The sequence below is a fragment of the Fistularia commersonii genome, chromosome 5 (assembly GCF_037954325.1).
Source record: "Fistularia commersonii isolate RoL2024-O1a breed Wild chromosome 5, RoL_Fcom_v1.0, whole genome shotgun sequence".
In the NCBI taxonomy this organism is placed as follows: domain Eukaryota; kingdom Metazoa; phylum Chordata; class Actinopteri; order Syngnathiformes; family Fistulariidae; genus Fistularia; species Fistularia commersonii.
In genome coordinates this window covers 9,515,918-9,542,953 of record NC_141288.1, presented here as the reverse complement: position 1 = coordinate 9,542,953, position 27,036 = coordinate 9,515,918, and the positions used below count along the sequence as shown (strand labels likewise).

General features: G+C 39.6%; 1 protein-coding gene across 5 annotated transcripts; it reads left to right on the top strand.

Annotated features, from left to right (window-relative positions):
* Positions 1–27,036, top strand: tmpoa (thymopoietin a). 5 transcript variants are annotated; one of them, XM_086146737.1, is made up of 10 exons: positions 1–554; positions 12,513–12,630; positions 13,817–13,966; positions 17,974–18,119; positions 22,176–22,262; positions 23,165–23,251; positions 24,618–24,683; positions 24,765–24,857; positions 25,396–25,496; positions 26,004–27,036. In XM_086146737.1, the coding sequence occupies exons 1-10, from the start codon at positions 318–320 to the stop codon at positions 26,395–26,397; spliced, it is 1,479 nt and encodes a 492-aa protein (XP_086002863.1). In that variant the 5' UTR covers positions 1–317; the 3' UTR covers positions 26,398–27,036. The 5 variants fall into 5 exon arrangements, with proteins under 5 accessions (XP_086002863.1, XP_086002864.1, XP_086002865.1 ...); XM_086146738.1 differs by lacking the exon at positions 24,765–24,857 and having other exon boundaries at positions 2–554; XM_086146739.1 differs by lacking the exons at positions 22,176–22,262; positions 23,165–23,251 and having other exon boundaries at positions 3–554.

Genomic DNA, 27,036 nt, shown 5'->3' with positions numbered 1-27,036 from the left:
GTAAAGGCTACCGATCAACCAACCTCAAAAGGGCGGTAGTTTCGTTTCTGTATTTTAAAATTAAGGGAGACGTTTACTGAAATTAGAGCTACCTTTACTGTCCGTGTTCTTTGTGTTTTGTCTTCGTAACTTTACCCTGCTCCATAACTTAGTTGCTAGACTGCTTTGCGAATTTAATCCAGTAAGAGGCGCTAGTTAGCCGCTTGAAAAAAAAACAAACGCGCGCCCCGCATGTTTTACTGGATATTTTTTACCCACGGTTTAAGCTAGCTCACCTCACCCAGGCGACATTAACTGTCCCTCGTCGACACGCAGACATGCCGGAGTACCTGGAAGACCCGTCTCAGCTCACCAAGGATAAGCTTAAGAGCGAGCTAGTGGCCCACAACGTGGAGCTGCCAAGCGGCAACCCCACCAAGGATGTTTACGTGCAGCTTTACCTGAAGAACCTGACCGTGCAGAACAAGAAGCTGGCCACAACGCTGGACGCCTTTTCCAGCGACGAGGAGCTGCCGCCTCCCGTGATCTCAAACAGAAGCCGCTCCTCCGGCAGGGTAAGCGTCCATTAACCCGTCCCCCCGGTGTAGGCCTGTAAGTTAGCGGGCAAGGTTAACCTGCTTTTATAGTGGTTTCATGCGTGTCTAGTTGGACCTTTGCGAGTCTGTGATTTACTGTTGTGCATTAACGGTCAAACCATGAAATTTAGCCCACAAAACCCCAGCAGCTGTCCTAACCCCCCAAAACAGGGTTGGGCCTGGTAAATTTGTTTTACGCTTATCTTGTTTTTTCCCCAACAGTAAAGTTCTTTGATCTTGGTCTCCCTCTCCCTTTTTTAATATAAAGTTGGGGACCCCACCCCCACAAAAACGTCTGTACCACAGCTGTGCAATCCTAACATCAGCTCTCAACGCCACATTTTCTCTCCGGTACATTGCTTTCATATATTACCATTTGTTATGATTTGTCAGGAAATGCCTTTTTGTCTGCCTTATTGAAAATTCAAGTTCCACTTTTGGTTATCATTCTGTGGGCAAACTAAGTGAAGCTCACTCGCACTCTCTCAGCTTTCACTTCCCTCATAAAGTTTCCCGCTCTCCTTGAGCTCTGTCATGTGTCTTTAACAAGCTTCTCCAGTTTGCTATGCTTTGCTATCCAAACAGACCGTAGCGTGTTGCTCCTCAATGCTGTCCCAGTCGGGTTTCACACCATTTCACACCTTCTGCCAGTTTATCAGCGACCCCTTGGTAGGATAATTTAATCACTGTCTTCATGAGCATTTCATTCCTGCTTTGATGAAAAAAGAAATGCCCACTCACCCCGAGGGCACAGATAAGGACTTCTTAAGTTGTTTGTAATTCATGAACCCCAAGATTAAAGGTCAATGTAGACCTGTGGAAGACCTGAAGCAACGTGGCTCCACATTTCTAAGCATTCTCAGTATGCACAGACCAAGCCTCCAGTCGACATTCTTTGCGCAGCAAGTGGGAGCTGATCAGATTTTTTTTTCTTGTAAACATGACCTCTCAAGGCATCTGACCTGACTGGCATAAGCATGGCTTAAAATGCAAAGTCTTTTGCTCACAGGATATTGTACATTTACTTCTCATTCACTTTGATTCATTTTGCAAGGAAAGTGTAATAACAGAGGGGGAACACGAAGAAGTAAATTGATGAATTAGAGATCCAGAAATACTGCTCCTGGAACAAGTGCCAATCAAAGATTGGTCAGGGGAAATATTGGAGCTGAATGTTTCTCAATTAATAAATAAATCCTTCAGAATTAACTTACACCAGTTCTTGGATCAGCCAAAGTTCGGTCCTGTATCAAGGTGTTTGATAAAAGCCTGAATAAACGTGTCAAATTAATTACTGTCACATACGATTTGTAAAGGGGCGACTTGGTGCAGGGGGTTAGAGTGGTTATCCTTTTTAACCAAACATTCCTGGTTCAAGTCCTGGTTCCTCTTAGACTGTAGAAGGGTTGTTGAGCAAGACACTGAACCCCTGGCGCTGTTCCTTAGCTGTCTTCTGCTCATGGTTCATCCATGACGAGTCAAATGAAGTGGTGAAAATTCACTGATGTTGTGCTCTATCTATAATCAAATCTTTATCACTATTAGTGATTTTATTGTCACTGAATGTGACAATAAAGGTATTTTTTTTATTTAGAGCTTAGCAATCAATCAAATATTTATCAAAAGCAACATTAACTGATGTGAGTCATTAAAACGATAATCTTGTTTGTGACAATTGGAAATCTTGAATTAATTGCAAAAAGAGTTACTCTCCTAAGTGTTGGGGGGGCCTGATATCTGTTGTATACAGCCAGTGTTGACAAAGACCACACTGCAAGCTTTTAAAGTGCAGAAGTCAAATCAACAAATTATAATCAAGGCAAATTGGTTTAAGATCAAAAAAGAACAAAAAAAAAACAGTCTTGTGATATTAGGTATTCCCAGAGCCTGTTGTTGAATGTTGTTCAAGGAAAATACTTAGTCACCAAAGCTGATGTTCTGCTGCATATTACATTTTTTATAGCATATGCACTTTTAGCTGAATTTTGCATAATATATTATGATAAATAAGATATTTCTGATTCTCATAACTCCCCAAAACACAAAATAAGACCCCATTATTGGTCACCACCAATAATCCAACAATTCCTCTTACAGATTACAAGTAATTCTATTCTATTGTTTCTATTGTTTTTCTATTACTCTTATTAGCTTCATGTGGGGTAGGTGCATTCTTTCCCCTCTGGTGATTTGTTATGTTCTGTTGACTTGAACCCTAACAAGTGTTAAGCAGGATGAGTCTGACTGTGTGTGGGGGTGGGGGGGTGGGGGAATTAATGAAAGGCTGTGAGCAAAGTAAAGTTAATGAAAGATAAATGACATGTAAAACATGGCTGCTTGTATGCAGAAGGGGTGTGTGTTTGTTTTGCTCGTCCATTCAGTGCTGTCACACATTGTCTAACTGCATATTTTGTCCATGTGAGAGGGATAACAAATAGGGTTCCCTGTTGCTGAGCCGTCCATTCAGTTGGGAATTTAGTATAAGCTCTGTGGAGTCAGGTAAAGGTCAGCTGACTGTTTGGCCCTGCTGGTCTGCAGGTCTTGTGTGTTAGGAGGGGATGGCAATGAGGGAGCCTTGTAGTATGTTTGATTAAAAATAAATTCTAATAGTCTAATGGGTCTAACTAGCTGTATTATTTGTGTTTATACATTCATTGAGACAACTTTGAGTGTTTGAGTCCACTAAAATTTGAAAAGGTATTCACATTTGCTGCTGTTTTACATGTAATTTTAGAGATAATCGAGTGAAGCAAACACTAGTTGCTTCTGTAAGGGATCATCTGAATTTGCATCCACAAGCTGCTTAAAACCTGCAGAGAATCCTATTCCCTTATTCGTACATGACATCCCCCTTGAAGCCTGAGATGCAAAGTTGATGGATCTTCATATATGATATGAATATATCATATATGAAGAACTTCAATCTTCGATCTTTGTAGTTACAGTTAACAGTTAAGACAATTCATATTTCATTTTATTCTTATTCTTCCTCCTTTTTACTATTATCTATTACTGTTGTGTTTTTTACTTGAAACTCTGGCACAACAATTTCCTTCGGGATAAATAAAGTTGTTCTCATCTCTCATTTCTCTCTCTCATATTCCTGTGACATTGAACAGTCCCCATTTTTACCACCATCCCTTTTTGGTGCTGGCAGGTCAGCATAAAATCTGCAATATTCTATTGCAATAGAATGATCCTCTTATCCTCCTGACATTTGAAGTCCCATTTAGAAAACTAAATGGGACTTCATTTGAAGGAGAAACATCTACACTTCTTCTTTCCCAACCGCTTTCTCTCTATATACTCCTGCACTTCCTCATTCCACCACCAAGTCTCCTCATCCACTTTTCTTTTCTCTACACACCTGGTCATTTGGAAGGACACCTGGACATTTCTACCTGGTCTCCTGGACACACAGTAAATCCACTTTCCTTCTCTGCATCATGTCGACCAACTCTCTACCTTTTCCTGTCATCGTCCCAATATCCAAAGTCCCTACTCTCAGTCCCAGACTCTTGCCTTTCCTCTTCTCTCTCTGCTTCCAAACAGGTCTTCCTCCTCTCCGTCTTTGACCCACAGTAGCCCAGTGTTCATTTGTTTCCTGTAGGTTATTGGTACCACACGCAGTTGTTGTTAACCCGGGCCTCAACCGATCCGGTATGATCTGGTTACTATGATAGATTCGCATGTTTGATGAGTGTGCATAGCATATTTAGTAAATTCCAGTGCAGAGGAAAGGTGCAACATGGATGTCATTAGCCATTTACAAGGTGCTATGAGTTGGTGTGTATCATGTGTAATGTCATATTCCAATGTCTGGCTGACAGGGGCTGTAAAAGGGAGACGTGGCCTCTGAGCACAAAAATGCATTCCGTCAAACTCTTGAAACTCAGAAAGTTTGAAGACTGTTGTTATGGATAAAGGGTTCGGTCAAAGTCAAGCAGGGGCTTTGCATACATACTCTAAAGAGGCCGAAGGTGGAGTGTCCCAGGAGGAATACAGAATTTAGTTTTCATGAAATTCTAACAAATGAGTTACAAAATGTCAGCTTTTGTTTAACAATATTTTTGTTATTGTTATCACATATAACGTTTAGAGGATATTAAATGTGTTTCCTTGTCCAAGTCCTTTTTTTTTCCTTTGGTAGGCCTGGTTCGAAAATATGTCAGTATGTGCCAAAAAACTTAATGAAGTTACTTCCATGACTATCCTACATTTATTGTACAACCAATAAGTAAGTATATTGTATATTTTGTAAAGTGAAAAACATTGCATCCTCATTCTTTAATAAAAGACAGTAGAGTAATTTGATGGTGCATGATGATCAGGCTATAAGTCACAAAGTAAATAATTGAAAAATGAAAACAGTGTTCTTTGGAAAGAAAACAAACTGGTGTGTGTGTGCATATGTATGCAATATCAGACAACCATATCATAATCAAATCTGCATTGTAGAAAACCTTTAATTTATCCCGCTGTGACCTTTGGAAGGTCAAGCTTTTCCGCAAGCACACCTTGCATTCAACGTGAGTGTGCAGAATCCTCTAGCAGTATATTCTGCATTTATACTTCACTCAGGTGTTAAACGCGAAATCAGGGACTAGTTTAATGTGAATGTTTTTGGTAGGACTAAAATTTGTCAGTAAGGCCCAGTTCCACGTCATATTAGTTAGCCAATCAAATGGAAAAAGTGAAGAGAAAGTAGTTACATCATGCACCCAGAGGTTCTGACTTTTCTTGCTTGAAACCACCTCTGTTTGTAGTGAGGAGGAGCTCAGGAAAGTGTAGTCACAGTGAAACCAACTGTGAGCTCAGAGTTTAGTTACTCCTTTCCAGGCTGGGGTGTGGTCTTACCCCCTCCCTTCTCTTGGGCCGCTGGAATTATGAAACAGCCTGGATCACATCCAGATCGACCCTGATAAGGGCCCAGTGAGAGCCAAACTCACAGTGGGCTGGCCTTTTTTTGTCTGAACTCTTTTTACACATTCTAGAGCAGGGCAGCGCCTCTCTACTGAGTTTGACTTTATCTGGTCTTGCATTCCTCACATTTTCTGTCTGTATGCCGCAGCCTGAATACAATTCTTTTCCCCCAGATGTTCATTAAAATCACAATGGGTGTTTGTTGTCTCATCAGGCAAGAAATAGCAACAACTTCAGTTTCTGATAAGGCTGGGTGATCTTGTTGGTAGGCTGGATTTCATTTTTACTGTTTCCAGTTTTGCAGGTTATCTTTCCCACCAACTGGCACTGTTTGAATACAATGTTTTGTTTTTTTTTAAATACTTTTTTTTCTTTTTCTTTGGAGAATTACAGTAGAAACAAGGTATAGATATGGCGGGGGACATGTGCAACAAGTTGCTTAGTTAAAATACCAGCAACCTTGGTCGTATGTGTTCAGTTTTTGTTTATTTTTTTTTTCTTTCCTCATCTCTAAACAGTTATAAAAAGCATGATGTAGCAAATGCATATTGTATTTAGAGTTTGCCATTTACAATTTCCAGCAACCTTCTTGAAATTATTTTTTTAAGTCTTTGAAAATGTCTGTTATAAATACCTCTTTAATGCACAGTATTTTTCATTTTGCTTTAAAAGTGCTCTGTCAAGTTCCTTTTCCCCCTATTTTCTGATGTTGTTTGCGGGACATTTAATGGCTCTATATCAGGGGTGTCAAACTCAATTGCACAGGGGCCTAAGATTCAAAACACTCTTTAGGCTGCGGGCCGAACAGGATAAAGATTTATTGATAACACAAAAACTAAATGTTTTATAATATATATAGAAATATTATTATGGAATAAACTTAAACTTAAATAACTTGTATTTAATATTTTAATCTATAAAAGTATATTTTGTTAAATTATACAAGTGAGACGTATAAACAACTAAACATCAAAATAACATTCAATTTCCTTTGCTTTTATGTCAATGTATATGAAAAATAAACTTTTAAATACCACAAAAGATTTTGCTCTCAAAAATATCTCATATCAAAATAATACAAGTTAGAAATATGAACACTTTGACATACCTTTTCAAAAATGTCTTTTCCAGTCGTTGTCCCGTGCATCAATTTACTTTCCATTATTTCCTCTGAAATGCGCAAATTGGAGTCCACTGCATGGATGAACATGGCCATTATGCAGTATCAGTCATGCCAGTACTTTCATCCACAGCAAGAGAGTAGGCAATAAAGTCTTTGCTTCTTTCACTCACTGTGTTCTTAAATCATTTGCCGTCTCGCAAATTTGATCAGCAACCGAATTTCTACTAAGGCTTATATTCCCAAGCGTCTCCTTTTTGTCACGACATAAGACGTTGAACACTTTGATCGTGCAGGCTTCGGAAATTCTCTCTCGGTAAATGGCCGGGCTGATTTGGCGATCTCCTCTGCTATGATAAAACTTGTTTTCACAGCAGCTTCACTTTGTGATCTTGCACAGGTAAAAAACATTTGCTGAAATGTCAGATTTTTCTTTAACTCTCCTGCTTTCTGTATCTTCTGCTCTGCATCCAGGTCTTTCAGTTTATCCTTATGTTTTGTCTCATAGTGCCGTCCAAGATTAAATTTTTTGATTACAGCCACATTAGCTCCATAAATGAGACACACGGGTTTACCAGCAAGGTCAGTAAACATATACTCAGCCTCCCATCGGTTTTTAAAGGCTCTGTCTTCGGAATCAACTTTTCTCTTCAGCATCGTGAGGGGCTATCTTCGCAATAACTTACAGCGACAGAAGCTAGACTTGATTGACGCGGGAAAAGCGCAGCAAGGCCGCTGAAGCGTTGCAGTATGAGATTTGTAGTATTGTGCTATCACAGTTCATATCGATGGGCCATTATTAACAATAGTGTAAAATGATCTCGCGGGCCAACAATAATTACACTGCGGGCCAAATTTGGCCCGCGGGCCTGAATTTGACACATGTCCTCTATTCCATTGCTTCTTTAATAGTGGGATGATGCTTGGGGGGGCTGCGTGTGAACATACTTATGGTGTAGTTTTAGCTCTATGGTGTAGGTTTTTGTTCCACCGAGCATGTGCACACACATTACAGAGCAGGAAATATGAAGTGCAATGAACAAACCCTCAAGAGAAACCATGGAAAATATTTAACAGGGATGATAAGATGGGCACCTAGATATGGAGATAATGAGACAAATGAAAGTCACCTGAAAGCTAAGAAGAGGAAATATGATGAAGCATATAGCGCTTGGCTTCACTGTGACTACGGTGGAAGACGAGAACAGACCAGTGTGTTTACTGTGTTTAAAAATGTTGGCAAAGAACCACTGCTCTATACTTTAATTTTAGTCAATGCTACCTTGTTTCTTTCTCTGGCTTTAAATCCAACTTGGCCACTAGACAGCATGTTTGCTTTGAAAAGTCAGCTGTCAACCATACCTGGTGGTTATTGTAGTCTCACCTTGTAAATTGCAGTTTCCTGTGTTCTTAACAAGATTCCTATCTCACCGGGTTAATGCTCCAGTCTCATAACAGGTATGTTTAACAACCACAAGCAGATTTTAAGCAAGCCAAGGTAGAAAACCATACAAATTAATTAGTCAACATCAGGTGAAAGTCACAAAGACTGTGCAGTCAGTTAGTTCAAGAGATGATTTTCAATTTAGACCAAACTTTTCCACTTAACCAGTGGTTGTTAATAGCCTGAGAATATTTTTGACAGCTGATTAAATGCTCTATGGCTTATATGCGCTAATACGCGAGTCTACTTGTGGTGCATGTTCAAATACGAAGGAGAAACATGACATCATTTTGTAAATATTTGCATCTACCTGCCAATTATTCATGGGTTGTTGATACCTATTCTGTTCTTAGGAGTAGTTTATTTACCAGTCCAAATTTGTCCCGACCTGGATAGTGGGAGCACAACACAAAGTGTTCACACAAATACTTTAATCATAAGAAGTCAAAGAGAAGTAAGCCTCGTTATTACATTCAACATAATGCTAGCAGTCTCAGTACTGTTGAGACTAGATGGTGAAGCAGTTTATGCCTTAAATTTGTCATATATTATGACATATTGAACTCTGTGGTCTGGACGATCATGGAATTTGAAGTGGTGTCAGGTGTTGACCAAAATTTTATTGTATCATCTCTGGGAGATTGCTGTCTGCCACTATTAAAGGATAAGGTTGGCTATTTCCCCATTACTAGCAACAGAAGAGACCTCAATTTAAGTCTTTTGGTATAAAAAGTAAATGTAACAGTTTTTTTTATTATTCCGTAGTCAAAAGTCCTACAAACATTCCAAAACATTAAGTCATGAACAGATATATTTAGCGAAAGAAAGTTGTTTGCTGTACAGAGTGCCGTTTGATTAGAGGGGAAAACATGTTTTTAGATAGTGTCTGGTTTATGTTAAAATTCCCTGTCCCTTAGGGAGCTGACTTATTGGATTACCACAATTAGATACAAGAAAGCAGTTGTCCTTCTCTACTCTGAAAACTGTACACAAACTCTACTAGCTACTGCTGTCCACTTAATCTCATCAACCTGCTAGTTATCGATATCCATTTCAATTCAGTTGCCTAAGAGTTGTTAGACAACTGTTAGACAGCAGTGGTGGGTCACAGTTCACCCAATGCTAGTAACAGCAACTACATAGTTTGAATAGCATCCATGACATTCCACCTAGTGCAAATATCAATGTGAGGCCACATTCTGAAGGAAATGAAGCACATATTTTTCTGTCTTATTAAAACTTTAAGCCAACTAAAGCTTTGTATCAAAAATGTGAGCAGCAGATTAAGTGATGTTGCACATGACAGTTTTCCTGCTTAAATCGAATGATTTTTCAAAAGCTGTGTTGTGTTTCATTAAATAATTTCAAAACTATTCGTTTGACAGTACTGGTCTTGAAAACCATTGCCGTTATACTTACACTAATGTTCTTAAGTCTTATTACTTTAAGGCAGTCCTTCTCAAATAGTGGAGCGATGCTGGGGGGGGGTGGGTGGGGGGGGGGGGCATGTGACCCTGTGGAACAAGTTTTTTTTTGCCGTACTAGAATGAAGTGTAAGAGCTCTCATTGTCAGATTGTGCGCAAGGAGTATTAGCTCTATGGTGTAGGGTTTTTTGCACCGATACGAAGTGCAGTAAATAAACCCCAAAGAGACAACATGAACATTTTTGTAACAGGGATGAAAAGAAAGGCGGAGAGAGACGAAGATAATGAGACAAAAGAAAGTCACCCGAAAGCTAAATCGAGGAAATATGACAAAGCGTATGTAGCGCTTTGCTTCACTGTGACTACAGTGGGAGACAAGGGAACGTAACACTTGAAATCTTTTCTGTTACAGACTAAAAACAATGTTAATTAAGTTATTCTTTGTTGTAAGTTGAACTATACTTCTTTCTTTTTTGTTTTCTTGAATGTCAATGAGGATATAATTTTATGCAGAGGTGTACTTATAACAGTTTTATAGACAAATGATATTATTTATATTTGCAGCAGAGAGTAGGGGGGCGCGAATTGTTTATTTTAGGGGGGGCGTAACAGAAAATAGAGAAGCACTGCTTTATGGTGTCCTGCGAAACACTCATTTGTTCCTGTGTATCTCCACATGGATTTATCTGAATGAAACCTAATTTCCTCATAGTAAAAGCCGTTCAGCAAAGACAGACATTCACACACACTGAATCAAAGAGGCAGGTCTCCTCATAGCCTGGAGGTTGTTGTTGAGCTCTGCATATAATTGACTCTTCAGGATTTCTTGTGTTTCTGTTACACTGCCACAAAATAAAAATGTTCAACAAGTGTGCAGTGATTTCTCCACTTGAGGCATCATATCTGACTTCACATCCTCTTGCCAAACCAAAAGTGTCTGCCAGCTGTTGGATGATAGACATTCGTGCACTGTAGTCGCTTTGGATAAAACCGTCTGCCAAATGACTGTAATGTAAAAAAGTTTTCCTTAGAGTGGACAAGTCTGCTCTAATTGAATAAAAGCTGTCATGCGGCTGCAGAGCAAGCAAACACGTCTGCCAGGGAGAGCGCCATTTGTATAAAATCAACTTCACATTAACGTTAAACTTATAAACTATTCTGTTTTCTTATCGGAAAAAAACAGTGTCCATCATACCACATGGCTTTAGACAAGTAGGCTTGTGCCACACAGAATCACCTGTCAATCATTGCTTTCTTGAGAAGTAAAATAATGGAGTTGTTGCATAGCAGCCATGACACTGAATACATGGATCCGCTAGTACCAAGCAAGTCAAATCCAGACCCAACAAAGTTGTTGCAGTTATGGAAGAATATGTATAAATGGGATTTACGTTAACGAGTTGCAACCCACCGGGTGGAGAAATTAGCCAATGTTGGCATGCAGCCTGCAGGTCTTCTTTGCCATTTCAGGACAAAACATGCATGTCATGCTGGTAAGCCACCTGAGTTTTTTTAACTGGAAACTCTCTGAATTCAGTGCATCTCAAGACACAATGGGAAAAGCCAAACCTCTGGAGGCTGCTGATGCTGTGTCTTTGCTTGTAGCTAAAGCAGAGAAAACTGTCAACGATATGTGAAGACCTGCTCCTTCCTGTTAGACTTTTGATGGATGCGACCATGATGGCTAAAAACACAGGAGAGAAATTCCAGGACTGTGACTTTGCCAAATGACACAGTTTGTGGCAGAGTAGATAAAATGGGAAAAGACATTATCAAGTAAGTTGTGGAAAAACTCTCCTGCTGGGTGCCCCTCACATTTGTGATGGGCAGCACGAGAGGATTCAAAATGCACATTGAAGATGAAACCCAGGGTGAATTGCACTCACTGTGTCAAACACAGGGAGGCATCGACATCAAATAAAACGAGTTCCGTGTTACATTATGTCTTGATTGACAGAAGTTAAGTAATCAACTTCAAAAAGTCAAGGCAAGTTAATAGCGAGGGTATACTTGGCTGAAAATGTATTTCACATAGGGTACATCATTGACAGCAGGATAAGTATCATAGAACTAGATTGGTTCTAGACAATGTATTCTTCTTCATTATAGCTCTTCCAATTAAGCAGTCACTGCTGGAGTGCTTTTTTCCATCGTGACACCAGTTCCTGACACTCATTTTCATGTGCAATTCACTAATGAATTAAAAGGATAACATTGTTAGTGGTTCTCTGACCTCCTTGTCTTGGTAGCTTTGCCACACTTGTTTATCCTATTCTATTACCCGCTATTTATTCTACTGAGTTCCATCAATACAGTTTCAGTAGAGGGAGGTTACCACGCATTATTTTTTTCTTTTCCTGTCAAAATTCTTTGTAATTTTGTGAAAATGTATCCTAAGGACAAGATGATCGTTACATAAAAAGGCTCGGCCTGGCCACATCGCCCCAGAAAAATGTGACTGTAAATGGATATATTTTGGACAGGATATATTTTGGTCAGCTGAACATTGTAAAGAAGGTCACTGGAACCATTGTAAAAGCATTTTGCACAGCGGGTTTACTTTTTATATGTGCAGATTTTAGCAGTATCCAACATTAAAAATAAAGATCCATGAATTTCACAAAAGATGTACCTTAATATTTAAAAAAACATAAAAGTTCCTCTTTCAAACAGGTTTAACAGGTGTCTGTAGCTGTCCGGAGATTCCATGAACACACCGTAGATCTTGGTCTCTAAGCTTTCTAAAGTTCAGCTACCTCTTAATCCTCAGGATCTTTTTTCTTTTCTTTCTTTTTTTTGTGGATTCCTTTTTCTAGATTTTGCTTTGGTTCCCAAATCGTCTATTACCAATCTCTCGTCACTTTTCAGTCACCATTTTAACATTTCCTGCGACAACACTGAGAGGGGTTGCTCTTGAGTGATTGCCACATCTGACTCTGAATCTAATCATATGTACTAACTACTTAATAAGGCACATCAACCTCTATTAACTATCACAAACCTTATTTCTATGCTCTGTCACCAGAAAGCCACCAGGAAAACAGACAAGGTTCGGCCTGATGAGGTGGATGTGACAACGCTGACAGACGAGGGCCTTAGAGACCAGCTGGTCCAGCTGGGAATAGATGCTGGACCCATTGTGGGTGAGTTTCCCAGCCAGCATAATGATATCAATAAGTAGAATAAACACCTGCTCTCAGTGCACATATACACTGTACACATTAAGGGTGTTAATGTAAATGAATGGATGAAATATTGTCTAAAAGAAGAATTCCCCAAATTCTTCTTCTTCTCCTTTCGGCTTTTCCCTTCAGGGGTCGCTGAAGCGAATCAACACTCCATCTAGCCCTATTCTCTGTATCCTCCTCTCTCACACCAACTACCTTCATATCCTCTCTCACTACGTCCATAAATCTTCTCTTTTGTCTTCCTCGAGACCTCCTGTCTGGCAGCTCCAATTCCAGCATCCGTCTACCAATATATTCACTATCCCTCCTCTGTACATGACCAAACCATCACAGTCCGGCTTCTCTGACCTTCTCTCCAAAACATCTAACATGAGCTGTTCCTCTGATAGACTCATTCCTGATCTTATCCATCCTGGTCACCCCCAAAGAGAATCTCAACATCTTCATCTCTGCAACCTCTAGCTCTGCCTCCTGTCTTTTCGTCATTGTAACTGTTTCTAGGCCATACAGTATCACTGGTTTCACCACTGTCTTGTACACTTTTCCTTTCATTCTGACTGATAGTCTTTTCATCTATGAAATGAATAACATACAAGAAATAAGCTGACAAATGACAAAGTTCATATGTTTTCAATTACTAAAAATATAAGCTTTGATATCTGATTTTTCAACTCCCAAGTAGATGTGATTTGTAATGACAAATTTGCATATTGTAGTCCTAGTTTTGCCTCTCTCTGTTGTATTGAGTTGTTAACCACAATGGATTTGAAATTTAACAGTCACTTTTTGAATTAATTAACAATTCAAACCCCGTTTTTAGTAATTGGAAAATTACTTTCCCATCACTCCAAAAGAATTGAAAACTGTATTACAAAAATTGGTATGTTGTCCAAATATTGGGATTCTTGTCTGGACGTAGGGGTAAGATCTTTAACTATGTTACAAATTTCCAACTTGCCACTATCAGGTGAACAACTAGTGAGTTGGCAAATAGTATAAATTTACATGAAATCACAAAGAAGGAAAAAAATTGCTAGCGTGTTGCAGTCTAATTGGTTTCGTATTCGCATTGGTATTCGTATTCTTATTTGGCTGTTGGCCAGTCACCAGTAACAAAGTCCGTATGTGTCATTCCCACCAGCATCGACCCGTAAATTATATGAGAAGAAGCTGCAGAAGCTGTTGGATGATGACCTCACAAAGCCACCAACACCACCTCTTGTTGTCACAGAGATTCAAGGGAACCACAATGGAAACTCTGAGTCTGACCTCTACAGTGACAAGGAGGATGGTAAGAGCATATCTTTCATACTCATTATCCACACAGGACTGACCTACAGCCACAACTTAACACATCAGCATGTCTAGATTTACTATAGATATTCATCAACTCTAACACAGTGGACATTTAATGTCTTCTTACCAGGACTGAATTCCATTAGTGATCAGCACCTTCACTCAATCCTGAGGATTTCCTCATCTCAGAGCCTGACCCCGAACATTGATTAACTTGTACAAAAGATGAGACACCACCAGGTACCAGGCTCAGCCTCAGACAAGTGATCATCACAGAACATGAACGTATTTTTAGTTTTTAATTCAGTTACATTTTCACACCTTTTTTCTACAAGGGATGTGATTTTTCTTTGAAGAAAGTATTGTTTTGTCTGTGTGCCTCCGATTTTTGTATTTCAATTTATTGTATTTTATTTATTAATATTTATTTTTCAGTTAATGGATTTATTTTTCAGTTAATTGACTAATTGCAGATAGGAGCCATCAGAAAGAATACAACTGATTTGATTTATTTATTTTCTCATTTTACTATTTGAAAGCAGTAATTGATATGATTATAGGCCAGCATGATATTGCATTTTCAGTATATAACACATGCAATTTCGTTTATGCATTTAGGTTTTGGTTCAATAGGCTATGTTCAGTTAGTTCAATATGTTTTAATAAACCTGAATTATTCCGGCCCTCGGCTTGTTACAAATTTGTTTTTTTTTGGCCCTCCGTGTATTTGATTTTGACATCCCTGCTATAGAGGAATAAAGTTGACAAAACCATACAGTGATATTATGGGACAGAGTAGTGGAAACTACACTGTGAGCAGAAGTCAGCATTTGTGAACAGCAGTATGGCTTCATGCCTAGAAAGAGTACTACAGATGCAGTATTTGCATTGAGAATCCTAATCGAGAAATACAGAGAAGGCCAGAGGGAGCTGCATTGAGCTTTTGTGAAGTGGAGATGAAAGCTGGATGATTTTAAGTACTTAGGGTCAACAGTCCAGAGCAACGGAGAGTGTGGAATAGAGGGAATGAAATGGGTTCAAGCAGGTTGGAATGGGTGGAGTTTAAGTGTCAGGAGTACTATGCAATAGAAGATGGTCAGCCAGAATTTAAGGAAAGGTGTACAAGACAATGGTGAGACCAGCTATATGATCTAGAAACAGCGACAATGACAAAAAAGTGTGTGTGTGTGTGTGTGTGTGTGTGTGTGTGTGTGTGTGTGTGTGTGTGTGTGTGTGTGTGTGTGTGTGTGTGTGTGTGTGTGTGTGTGTGTGTGTGTGTGTGTGTGTGTGTGTGTGTGTGACATTACTTTTTTCACTTAAACAATGCGGCTAATTTATGGATTTTTAACGTTTATCCTTGTCACATCAGACCAATGGAATGACCGGGAAATTCTGACTCCGTTCAGCTTTGACACCGTAGAAGACGACTGACGGTTTTAGTGCGCAGGAGGAAGCCCAAGATATTGATCGGCTAGCCAGTGCGGCTTATATTGAGCTGCGCTCAATAGTCCGGAAATTACCATATATATATGTATATATATATATATATATATATATATATATTCTAAGGAGGAAGCTACTTCAGCCACATCTACTACAAGAACAAGATTCATGGCGAGATTTTTTTCTGAATTGCAGAAGCCTTTCTAAAGGAAAATGTTCCATACTAGACATGTTGGGAAATGAGCACAGGCAATGCATGTTTCCCATTTAGAAAAGTACATGTGAGTGTGTACACATCCACACCTTTATTAGATGTTTAACACAGTGCAGTATGTGACGCCTTGAGAATTTTCATCAGCACAGGCAAGGCAGGGAAACTCCCAAGTATCATAAATTTTACACACAACTTGGCAAATCCGATGAGAATCTGCATATTAGCTACAAATAAGTTAATAATTTTCCACAATTCTTTCTACATCCTGTGGTACTAGTCATTTACAGTGGGGCAAAAAGTATTTAGTCAGCCACCAGTTGTGCAAATTCTCCCACTTAAAAAGATGAGAGAAGCCTATAATTTTCATCATAGGTACACTTCAACTACGAGAGACAGAATGAGGAAAAAAAAATCCAGAAAATCCCATTGTCTGATTTTTAAAGAATTTATTTGCAAATTATGATGGAAAATAAGTATTTGGTCAATAACAAAAGTTAATCTCAATACTTTGTTATATACCTTTTGTTCGCAATGACCAAGGTAACTTGTTTTCTGTAAGCCTCCACAAGGTTTTCACACACTCATGCTGGTGTTGGCCCATTTCTCCATGTAGATCTCCTCTAGGGCAGTGATGCTTTGGTTCTGTCACTGGGCAACTCAGACTTTCAATTCCCTCCAAAGATTTTCTATGAAGTTGAGATCTGGTGACCGGCTAGGCTACTCTAGGACCTTGAAATACTTCTTACGAAGCCACTGCTTCATTGCCCGGGTGGTGTGTTTGGGATCAGCGTCATGCTGAAAGACCCAGCCATGTTACATCTTCAATGCTCTTGCTGATGGAAGGAGGTTTTCACTCAAAATCCAATTATACATGGCCCAATTCATTCTTTCCTTTACATGGATCAATCGTCCTGGTCCCTTTGGAGAAGAACAGCCCTAAAGCGTGATGTTTCCACCCCCATGCTTCAAAGTAGGTGTGGTGTTATCTGGATGCAACTCAGCATTCTTTCTCCTCCAAACACACCAAGTTGAGTTTTAACCAAAGAGTTCATCTTGGTTTCATCTGACCATAGGACATTCACCCAATCCTCTTCTGGATCATCCAAATGCTCTCAAGGAAACTTCAGAAGGGCATGGATATGTACTGGCTTCAGCAGGAGTACATGTTTGGCACTGCAGGACTTGAGTCCCTGGCGGCGTAGTGTGTTACTGATGGTAGCCTTTGTTACTTTAGTCCCAGCTATCTGCAGGTCATTCACTAGGTCCCCTCATGTGGTTCTGGGATTTTTGCTCACTGTTCTTGTGATCATTTTGACCCAACAGGGTGAGATCTTGTGTGGAGCACCAGATCGAGGGAGTATATCTGTGGTCTTCCCCTCCCACCGTTGATTTCTTCACACCAAGCTTCTTACCTATTTCAGATTCTGTCTTCCAGGCCTGGTGCAGTTGTACAATTTTGTTTCTGATGTCCTTTGACAGCTCTTTGGTCTTGGCCATAGTGGTGTTTGGAGTGTGACTGTTTGAGGTTGTGGGCAGGTGTCTTTTATACTGATAACCAGTTCAAACAAGTGACATTAATACAGGTAACATTGGGAGGACAGAAGAAGAAGAAGTTAAAGAAGCTCTGTGAGAGAGAAATCTTGCTTGTTTGTAGGTTAACAAATACATATTTTACAGAGGAATTTACCAGTTAATTTTAAATCCTACAATGTGATTTCCTGGATTCTTTCCCCCCATTCTGTATTAATCTGTGTACCTATGATGAAAATCACAGGCCTCTGTCAGCTTTTTATGAGGGAGAACTTGCACAATTGGTGGCTGACTAAATACTTGTTTGCCCCACTGTAATTGACTAGTACCACAGGACATAGAAAAGTATTTTGAATTTTAGGAATAATCAGGTGTAATGAATATAAACTTTATTAATCCCTCATGGGGAAATTTGTTCTCTGAAATTAACCCATCATGGATGAACCATGAGGAGTAGGCCACTGTCCACCAGCACTAGGGAAGCAGTTTAAGGTTTAGTGTCTTTCTCAACAACACTTCAACACACTAGGAGGAGCCAGGAATCAAACCAGAAATGTTTGGTTCCAAAGAAGAAGCTCTACATCCTGCACTACGCCGCCCCTAATCACTGCAAAGCAAAAGTTGTTTTAAATTATCCTGATCTAGAATATAGAAAGCCACCTTATATTGTACCACCTACATTGATTTGTAATCCTTACCATAAACACCTCAAATTCTAATGACCACAATGATCCAGATCAAGTTGGTTAAAGAGCAATACTTCAACTCACATCAAGGTCTTAAAGCATCACTGTATTCTTGTGGCCTCTCACCAGAAGTGACAACAGAACCAGAACCAGAACCAGTGCCGGTGCCAGAGCCAGAGCCAGAATTAGAACCAATTCCAGTGCTGGAGAAGCCAGCAAGGAGCAGAGGGAAGACCCCTGTCACTACCCGCACCCGCAGCAGCCAGCACAAGACTGTAAGAAACTCCTGAAGTTTTTTTTTTTTTGTCCACATTCACTGTCAAGTCAGGTTTATTCAGTGTATGTTGGCACTATACAGTACATGAGCTGGGCAAATGCTACTTTTTCCTCTATTGGAGGGCATTTAGTAAGATAAATGACATACCCATTTGGAAGTGCTTATTCCAAAGTTTGTCTTATTTATTAACTGTAACACAGATGAGTGATGGAGCTTTATTTTTCCTGGTATATTTTTCGACTTAATTATAAGTTGCAGTGCTTTCTCTGTGCTTTAATTTAATTTTGTAGCTTTAATTTAGCCATTGAAGGTTTTGTTGCAATACTCTGAGATTTGTCTCTCAGTCAATGGTCGTCAGGTTCTTTCCAAAACTTTAGACATCTAAAGTGACAAGTCATCGCAATCAACTGCTCAATGAGTTGACCTAGTTTGGTTCAGAGAAACTCAAATGTGCTTGTTTAGTGGTCCATTTAGTGTCTGTGTGTGTGTTTGCATGCGTGCGCGCGCATGTCATCTTGCTTAACTTTACAGGTTCCTTTTGAACATTCAGCCTTTCAGCCGTTGAACACCAGCCTTTTGATTGGGGCGGAAAAAAAAGGGTGTAAGTGCTCAGTTTAGCTTGATCATGAGCAGCACAGAAGAGAAACAGAGAGAAAATAATAAGGTACTAATTCTTATTTTTCTCACTCATCCTCCCTTTAGGGGTCGTCACAGCGAATCATCTTCCTTAATCTAACCTCTATGTCCTCTTCTGTCACACCAGCTAATCTCATGTCCTCTTTCACTCTATCCATAAATGTCTTCAGTCTTCCTCTTGACCTCCTGCATACTCTTACAACTCTCCAAAGGTACCATATCATGCTCCATTTTGGTTTTTTTTTTGTTTTGGTTTTTTTGAGGTCCCTGACACTCTAATAACAATGATTACTTGAAATCTCATTTACAGTTTTCTAATTCAACATTGGCCCTATACCCTTGTTTGACTTTAAAGCCAAATAGGCTGCTGCATTGCACATCTGCATGAGAAGTTAACGGTCAGCCATACCTCCCTTTAGTTTTCATAATTCAATGCTCCATGTACCACAGGGCTTTCTGCTCTGTGAAGATAATTCACATTTCACAGGTATAAATCCCCAGTCATAGCGACCATTTGGCTGAGTGTCATATGACTGGTATGATTATAAACCACAAGCACACATTGACTCCAAGCTGATAGAGACGAATGAATTGGTCAAATATCAAGTGAAAGTGATGTGGAATGTGCAGTCAGTTACCTCTAGATACTGCAAAGATTATTTTTGAATGGGACCGCATATCCACAGCAGATGGCTAAAAACATAGATTAAAAGGGGGTGTATGTCAAAATGAGTTCCCAGTATAAATAGAAGATGAGCTACAACTATTTTGAACTGGCTGTCTGTGGAGTATATCTAAGGTCAAGATCATGTGAACAACCTTTAAAACAAACTAGCTTAACAGAAGGGTATGTGTAAGAGTTAAGTGATTAGGTTGTCACCCTCTACTTATGTTAGCGGCAATAGCAGAAGGCCAGATTTTACTATGTAGACCATGCAAAAGTGATTTTAGCATTGTATGGAACTAGTTCCTTTTCTGTTAGACTAAAATCCTGCCCTTCAGGCTCCAACAACATTCCCCACCAGCAACCTAACCAGAGGATAAGTCTGTTCATTATGATCGAAACCCTTCATAATGTTGAAGGGGCTGGAGAATCATTTGTCAGCTGATCAGCCAGACACTGAATCCCTGTGTTTTCACTGCACAAGTCCACTGTATTGCAGTTTCTCTTATTAGTCACACACAGACTCTTAAATTTGTTAAACACAGCACACCTCAACGAAATATTCATGCAAATATAGCAATTTGTCTTAAAGGGCCAATTTATTATTTTGACACCAAAAAATAGCTTGGATATTGGGCTTTTCATTTACTCATCACAATAATGCTGTGAATAGTCTGATGAGAAGCTGCACAGGAATACCTGGTAATTTCAGAACATTACAATTCTAAGACCCGGTGGCTGTTTCATAAATGTATGATTAAACCAAATGTCAGCAGTGAAACAACCTTGTTATCATAGCTGGTTGTATAGATCTTTTGAACTCACAACATATTTTACAAAAATAGTTAATATGTGAAGTTTTCATGTCAAGATATTTTACAAAAATATTTAATGTGTGAAGTTTTCAAGTCAGCCAGCATTTATACTTAACAGATCTATTTGAAAATGGATCATATGACCTGATGTCAGTCACAAGAGTTTTCTTCTGCGAGGGCTGATCATTTGAGATGGAATCCCTCAAACAGCCAGGGGATGCTATTTTGTATCTACACAAGACATAACACACTAGTCGTTGAGAGTCAAATATTAGCAGATATCTGATTGGATTGTTATTTTGATACATTGATGATGAGCATTCAAGCCAAGGAGAGGGCTGGGACCTAGATGAAAACGGATTTTGTGGAAAGCTGTAATACAGAACAGTTGGAGTAAGTAAACCTATCATAGAAAGTCTTGATTCTACTAAGCAATGTTCTGTTGTGAGGCAGAGAAAGGAATTGACACAATATAGCATGTCAATAAAATATGGACTATGTGTGCATTTGTCCCATCTATCCAGTCAAATTAGCTTAACTTATATTGATTTGCATTTGGCAAAACCTTGCTGGAAAAATAAAAATTCAATCTTTTCTAGACTGAAGCTGAGCAGTGTGTGTTTGTGAGATTGCGCTGGCATGATGAGAATCTGCGCATCTGGCTTTGCTTAAATGATTTCCTTTGGCGCTGGATGTGATTTTTCTTTTTTATCAAGGGTCAGTCACACCCAGATCAGCCTGTAGGTTCAGCCTGGGTGCCCCTCACTCACTGATGGAGTCAAAGCACATGCTTTGGATTAGCCGCTACCCTGCCCCTGTCAACACTTTTTGAAACTTCCTAATGTTTTTGTCCTGGTTTGGTTTCCCATATTTTTTTTCCACCCTGATTTTAATCAATTATACGTCAATGTAGTTATTGTGATAATTTAAGCAAAATGATGTAGTATGATAAATCCCACTCCATTTTCTATAGCATTAAGTTAAGTTCCTTAGTTCTGTCCCAGTGCTAAGAGTAATTCACCACTCTGTGAATTTGACTGAGCAGTGCCCCCTACTGCTCAGTGTAATTCATCACTGTGTGAATTTGACCGAGCAGTGCCTCCTACTGCTCAGGCAGTCTGTGAACACCTGTTGGGCAGACCTATGAGAGGCACGTGGAAAATTGTGCATGACCAAAAAAAAATCTACCCTTTTGGGTGCACTTGCAGTAATCTATACAGGTGGTTCTCTTCATTTGCCATTTCAGAAACTCTTCCCTCCGTGTATTTTCTCAATGTAAAATTTTATTGTATTATTTCGGTCAGAAGTTCTGCTGAATTAATTTGGGGTGCTACCTTCAGCATGGGAATTAATTAGGCTGCCAAACCCTGCTGCTAAAAGTCTTAAATGAAGTTTTCTCTTTTCATCGAAAATGCCATGTCAGTCTGACATTTTGAAATGTTTTCACTACCAATTTTGGCAGTTTGCTTCAAGTTCCATTTAAGATTACCAGGTAATTAATTTGTGAGGGGGCTTAAATGTAACATTTTGAGGTAAGTCCTGACATTAAAATCAAACCGGTATACATGGTGATGAACAGTGACAACATCATTGTTAGGAGCAGTCAGTCAAAGTTTGGAGTGTGGAGCCCTTAAGCACGGCATTAATAAACTACTGGTAATTCATATCAGATTATTCAAGTCTGCTCTGGCTTTAAACTTGTAAGCTCTGCCGCCACCTCTTGTTTGCTCAAGGAGCAAAAAACAAAAAAGGGAACAGATAATTACTGTTAAACAGATAATTACTGTTTCCTGGATTGTTATATACTATTCAATATGTTGTTTCTTAGAAACTATATGGATAACTGTGTTGTGTATTCAAACTTAATGAACAAGTCGGGATGAATGTGACTATATTTTGCATGTTCATTGTCTCTTAATATGTCATACCATGTGTGTAGAAAAACCCATTAACGGATGCGGGGGAAGAGGATGAAGATCCCATCCTCATAGTTAGGCGCAGATCCAAGAGGTTGTCCTGCAGGCTGGTAAATACTCAGCAACGTGACTGAAAATGCTTTGTAAAATGAAAATATACTATGTAGGGTGATAGAAAGCAAATGACACTTACCAAAATTTCTTTGATAAAATCTGCTGTAAGGATCCCCGATTCATTGAATTAATTACCATCATTAACCCCCAATAATTTATGTATGATGGAGTAAAGAAAGTATCTCACCCTTCATTTGATTGAGGGAACTATATTTGATTTTTGCATTCGGCAAGGTATTCTTTCTTTATGTAACTCCGTAACTCACTTGTTGGAAATCTCTAGTCATGGGCTGGCTCTAAGCTACCTATTATGAGATCAAGAACCTGCACATGAATTGTTGGAGTTTCCACCATAACGTCACACACTTACGTTTCATGTGCCCTTGTGTCTGTTTCTGAGTCCCGCAGGATTGTGAAGGTTCATTATTATTTACCACCCATAAACCATCTGGCTTCCCCCTGGTCCACCTTGACTAATCGAACTGATGGTAGCACCTTGAAACAACTTTGGTTCCACCAGAAGTGCTACAGCATGTTCAAGCACAAATCATGCATTGAATAATGAGAATAATAGCGGGCATGAAGACCGATATCGAGCCAGAGGACTAGCATAACTTTCATGGTGGCTTTTCCACACAGAAGTATTACTCAATATAAGCACCTTCACACACCTGGCAGATCACTACTTAGGGAATGCGATTGTTTTTTGTTTTTTACAAAAATAAATCCTTTTTGAGCCACGGCCATGATTCTGCCTGTAGAATACAGTTTGATGGATTATTTGGACTTTAAGGAAGAGTTTATTTTTGAATGAACCAATACTTTTAATATGTTGATGCACAGTTGGTACCAGAGTGGGAGCTGGATGATTTACCAAATATATGTTTGAAAACTGTAGCTCCATGAAGAAGAAGCAAGTCTCTACACATCTAGAAAGGGAGCTCCAGAACAGCCAGCAGCTCTTCTGGACATAGCTCTCCTGGAGGTCAGCTTTGTGTCGACTATGCACATAGCATTTGCACATCGACAACAATGTTGTAATTGGACCCTTTACTCAGCATCCCACTCACACCGTCACACAACTCAGTCTTCCAACAACTTCGGGGGAGGCATTATGGGAAGTAGCAAATAATCATATCTCGGTTTCCAGTCGAGGACAACCTTGGAAATGTCCCGGAAGGGCTTAAATTGTCTTGAAGTTATGCATGTCTGTGTCTGTCGTAACATGGTCCTCAATGGGTAACATTAAGACACAGCGTTTCTCTGCTTATAGCTGACGCAGCGCCCATGTGACATTACCAGTCAATCAAATTTGCATGTCCCCTGCGACACAGTCCTGCCACCCAGTGTTTTCATTTGACTTTTTACCAAATTTAGCAACTTCTCCGTTGCCAGTAAGGTATTCATAAGTTCTTTGTTGTAGTATTTAATAATTTGTGAACACAGTTGCCGAAAACTATTCAATGACAATTAATTTATTTGCAGCAGAAGTAACACTACACCTTTGTGCAATTAAAAGCATATCCTAAATAACCAAGTATGCCCAGGATGAATAAGCACTAGCCTTCAACTGTGTTGATAGCGCAAGCAGCAGACTTTGTTGTGACACTGATATTAACCCCATTTTACCGATCATGTGTCACCTGTAACAAACTGTTTCTGATCCCCAATAAGACAAATAACAGCAGGAAACTCATCATGTTCTTCTTGACCCAGCCACCCACTTACTAACAGTTGGCAGCCAGCACTGTCAGCACCCATCACAATGATGTCCAAAAACTGCAGCACGCTTGCTTAAGTTTTTTTCAGCCATGAGAGATGAAAAAAAATTGAATACAGTTTTGTAAATAGCATGTCAAACTGACCTTTATGAATGTCATGTTTTATTTTCCCCTATCAGACAGTTAAGAGAGCAATGCAGGGTTTTAACAGAAACTCTTAAAACTCAACATCAGCTACACTATGTTGTGGGGCCGACACAATAAAGCAGGACATTAAAAATTCTCATATGATTATGTACTGGATCTGTTGATACACAATGAACACTCATCTAACACCATAATTCATCATAATAATCACAACTGATTATCAACTGTTGATTTTTGTCTAACAGGGTACCTCCTGCGAATGTATTTAATATACCTTTTTTTTTTCTCTCTGACAAAATATTTATTTGAAACGTTTTCAGTGAAGAATTCAATTTCTAGTTTCTATCATCAAACAATCCTGTTAGAAATGTGCTCCGGGAGTGGCTGTGAAAATGTTAACTAGATGGATGCAGCTGAACGCGACTGGAAGATCTCAGTCTGAATTGTAAATGATTTTGTATTATCTTGTATGTGGTGCCTCAGGACCCTAATTTAATCTGCAGGCCAGAGATAGAAAAAAGTGTTACACCGTCAAGACCAGCTGTGAAGGTGTGTTACATTAGTGTTGGACCAGTCTCCTTTTTTATCTCTTGCATTATCCCCCTAACCTACTAACCCTCTGTTCTCAAGTCAAAGACCTATGCTGAAGAGATCAGTCCACAGCTGACCATCAAGCCAGGCAGACCTTCATTCCCCCTGGTTACCCTCACCAGAAGTGACCTGGTGACTTTTAGTCTTCTCTGATACATATCATCACCCATTTGCTCAAGCCTCACCTCGCTGTATTAGACCAATCTGTAAATGAAGTTGGCAATGTCTCTATAGGGGTACAGCTTTACTTCTATGGTATTTAACACATTATTTCTATGATATTTGCACTCAAACACTCGGTGCTTTGGTGTGTAATTTAGAACTTCATCAGTTGTGTGTGGCAGCTGTTGAACGTGCGTGCGTGCGTGTGTGCATGCGTGCATGCGTGTGTGTGTGGCAGCTGAAACCTGTTTGTCTGTTTCAATAATCTCTCACTTTGTGGGACTTTGCCTACATCCCCAAACCAGCTGCTTCCTGTTGACGCACAGGTGCCATTGCCTATGTCAGAGTAAACGGTGGTCTCACATGTAGATCAATGTGCCGGGGCAGAGCCTCTCGTCTGTCACAATCACAAGCAACTGCAGTGGTGAAGCGCTTTGTACTGGCCACATGGTGGGATGGGCGACATCTCCTGGTGATCACAAAATGAGCAATGAATTTCTGTGTACAGGTCGAGAAAATTGCTGCAGCCGAACAAACCGGCAAAATAGAGGAGCATGATGTGCTAAAGGAGCCCTTTTCCAATGACATCGACAGTCCCTCAGGAATCACGTAAGATTTTGTTTTTCGACATGTTTAATCAGTGAACTTGTCTAGCCTAAAACCTGCAAGTATGTGTTTGGTTTTTTGTTAATGTATGTTAATGTGAAGTGTGTTTTATCTCTCTCTCTCTCTCTCTCTGTATATCTGTGTGTGTGTTTGTACATATATACATGTGTATATATATAATATACACACACATATTTGTACCCAGACAGACAGACAGAGAATTTGATTTAAAAAATTTTTTTGAAGATTCTACATCTAATAACCTTCTAATAAAACTTAAATGAATACAGAAATGTTAATTTTCCAATACTTAAGTGATCTAATTAAAGCCCTGATAGTCCTAAGTTCTGATAAGTTATTTTAACTATGTTGTGTATCTGACCTGATTTTCCATTTAGAACAATAATGGGGGGACTTTTGAAAGTAGTGGAATTCATTTTTTCCTCAATCATCCCCCAAGAGAATGTGCACAAAAAAATTAGTTAACACACAAATGTCTTCCTCTTGTAGTGCTACTTGCAGGCGACCCATCCGAGGCGCCGCTGGCCGGCCTTTGAAGTCCAGTGACCTCTGGAACAACGAAACCTACTATTTCTCTCCCAAGACTACTACAAAGACCACAGTCAACTCTTCCTCCTACACAGAGAGGCACCTGGTCCACAGGGTCATCAGCCCGCCAGTTTCAGCTTCCAAGTCCTCATCCAGCTCCGCCCATCTGCTGGCAGCACCGCACCCTGCAGCCCAAACCACCCTAGGACGTCGTGGCATGTCCATGTGGTTAAAGCTCTTTCTGCTGGCCATCGTGGCCACCTTCCTGTTCTTTGTGTACCAAGCCATGGAGACCAACAACTACACCCCTTTCATCTTCCCTGATACACAAGAGGCCAATAGTGATACAGCATAGAGCATAGGAAGAGGGCAGTCTGGTTTTTCAACCTTGTGTGAATCTGCAAAGTAGCCTTTGTTTTTGTCCTTTGCGACGAAATCATGACATTGCCTACTCTGTCCTTTTTTTTCTATATTTCTAAAGTGATGTTAGTTTTAATACACTTCCAAGGATCTCCACAACAGTTTGTAAAAGGAAAGCACAGCTCCGTCTGTTGTTCTGGTCCATCACTGAACCTTAACCTCACAATCTGAGGCTACAACAATGCCAGCCACCACTCACTGTCAGAAATAGAAGTATACCCAGTTGCCATGTGGGCTCATTTCTTATTGCCTTTATTTTTTTTCTTTTTTTTCTTTTTGTACTTGCAGTGTATTTGTATCTGAGCAAATGTGTGAAGGAGGTCACACTTTGCCTTTGTCTGTCTTTGTATGTCATGTCTGAGAAAGTGTGAAAGTTTTTTTCTTTTTTACTCAACCCTCTGTGTCAATGAGACAGGAAGGCAAGTTATAACCAAATGCTTTTGAAATACGTATTAAACTCTACATCAGTATTTTCTTAATTGCTCTCTTCTAATGAAAGCAGAATATTCTGTGTAATAATGAATGAACTGTCACAAATATTGAATATCAACTCAATAAACTATTAAATTGTTAA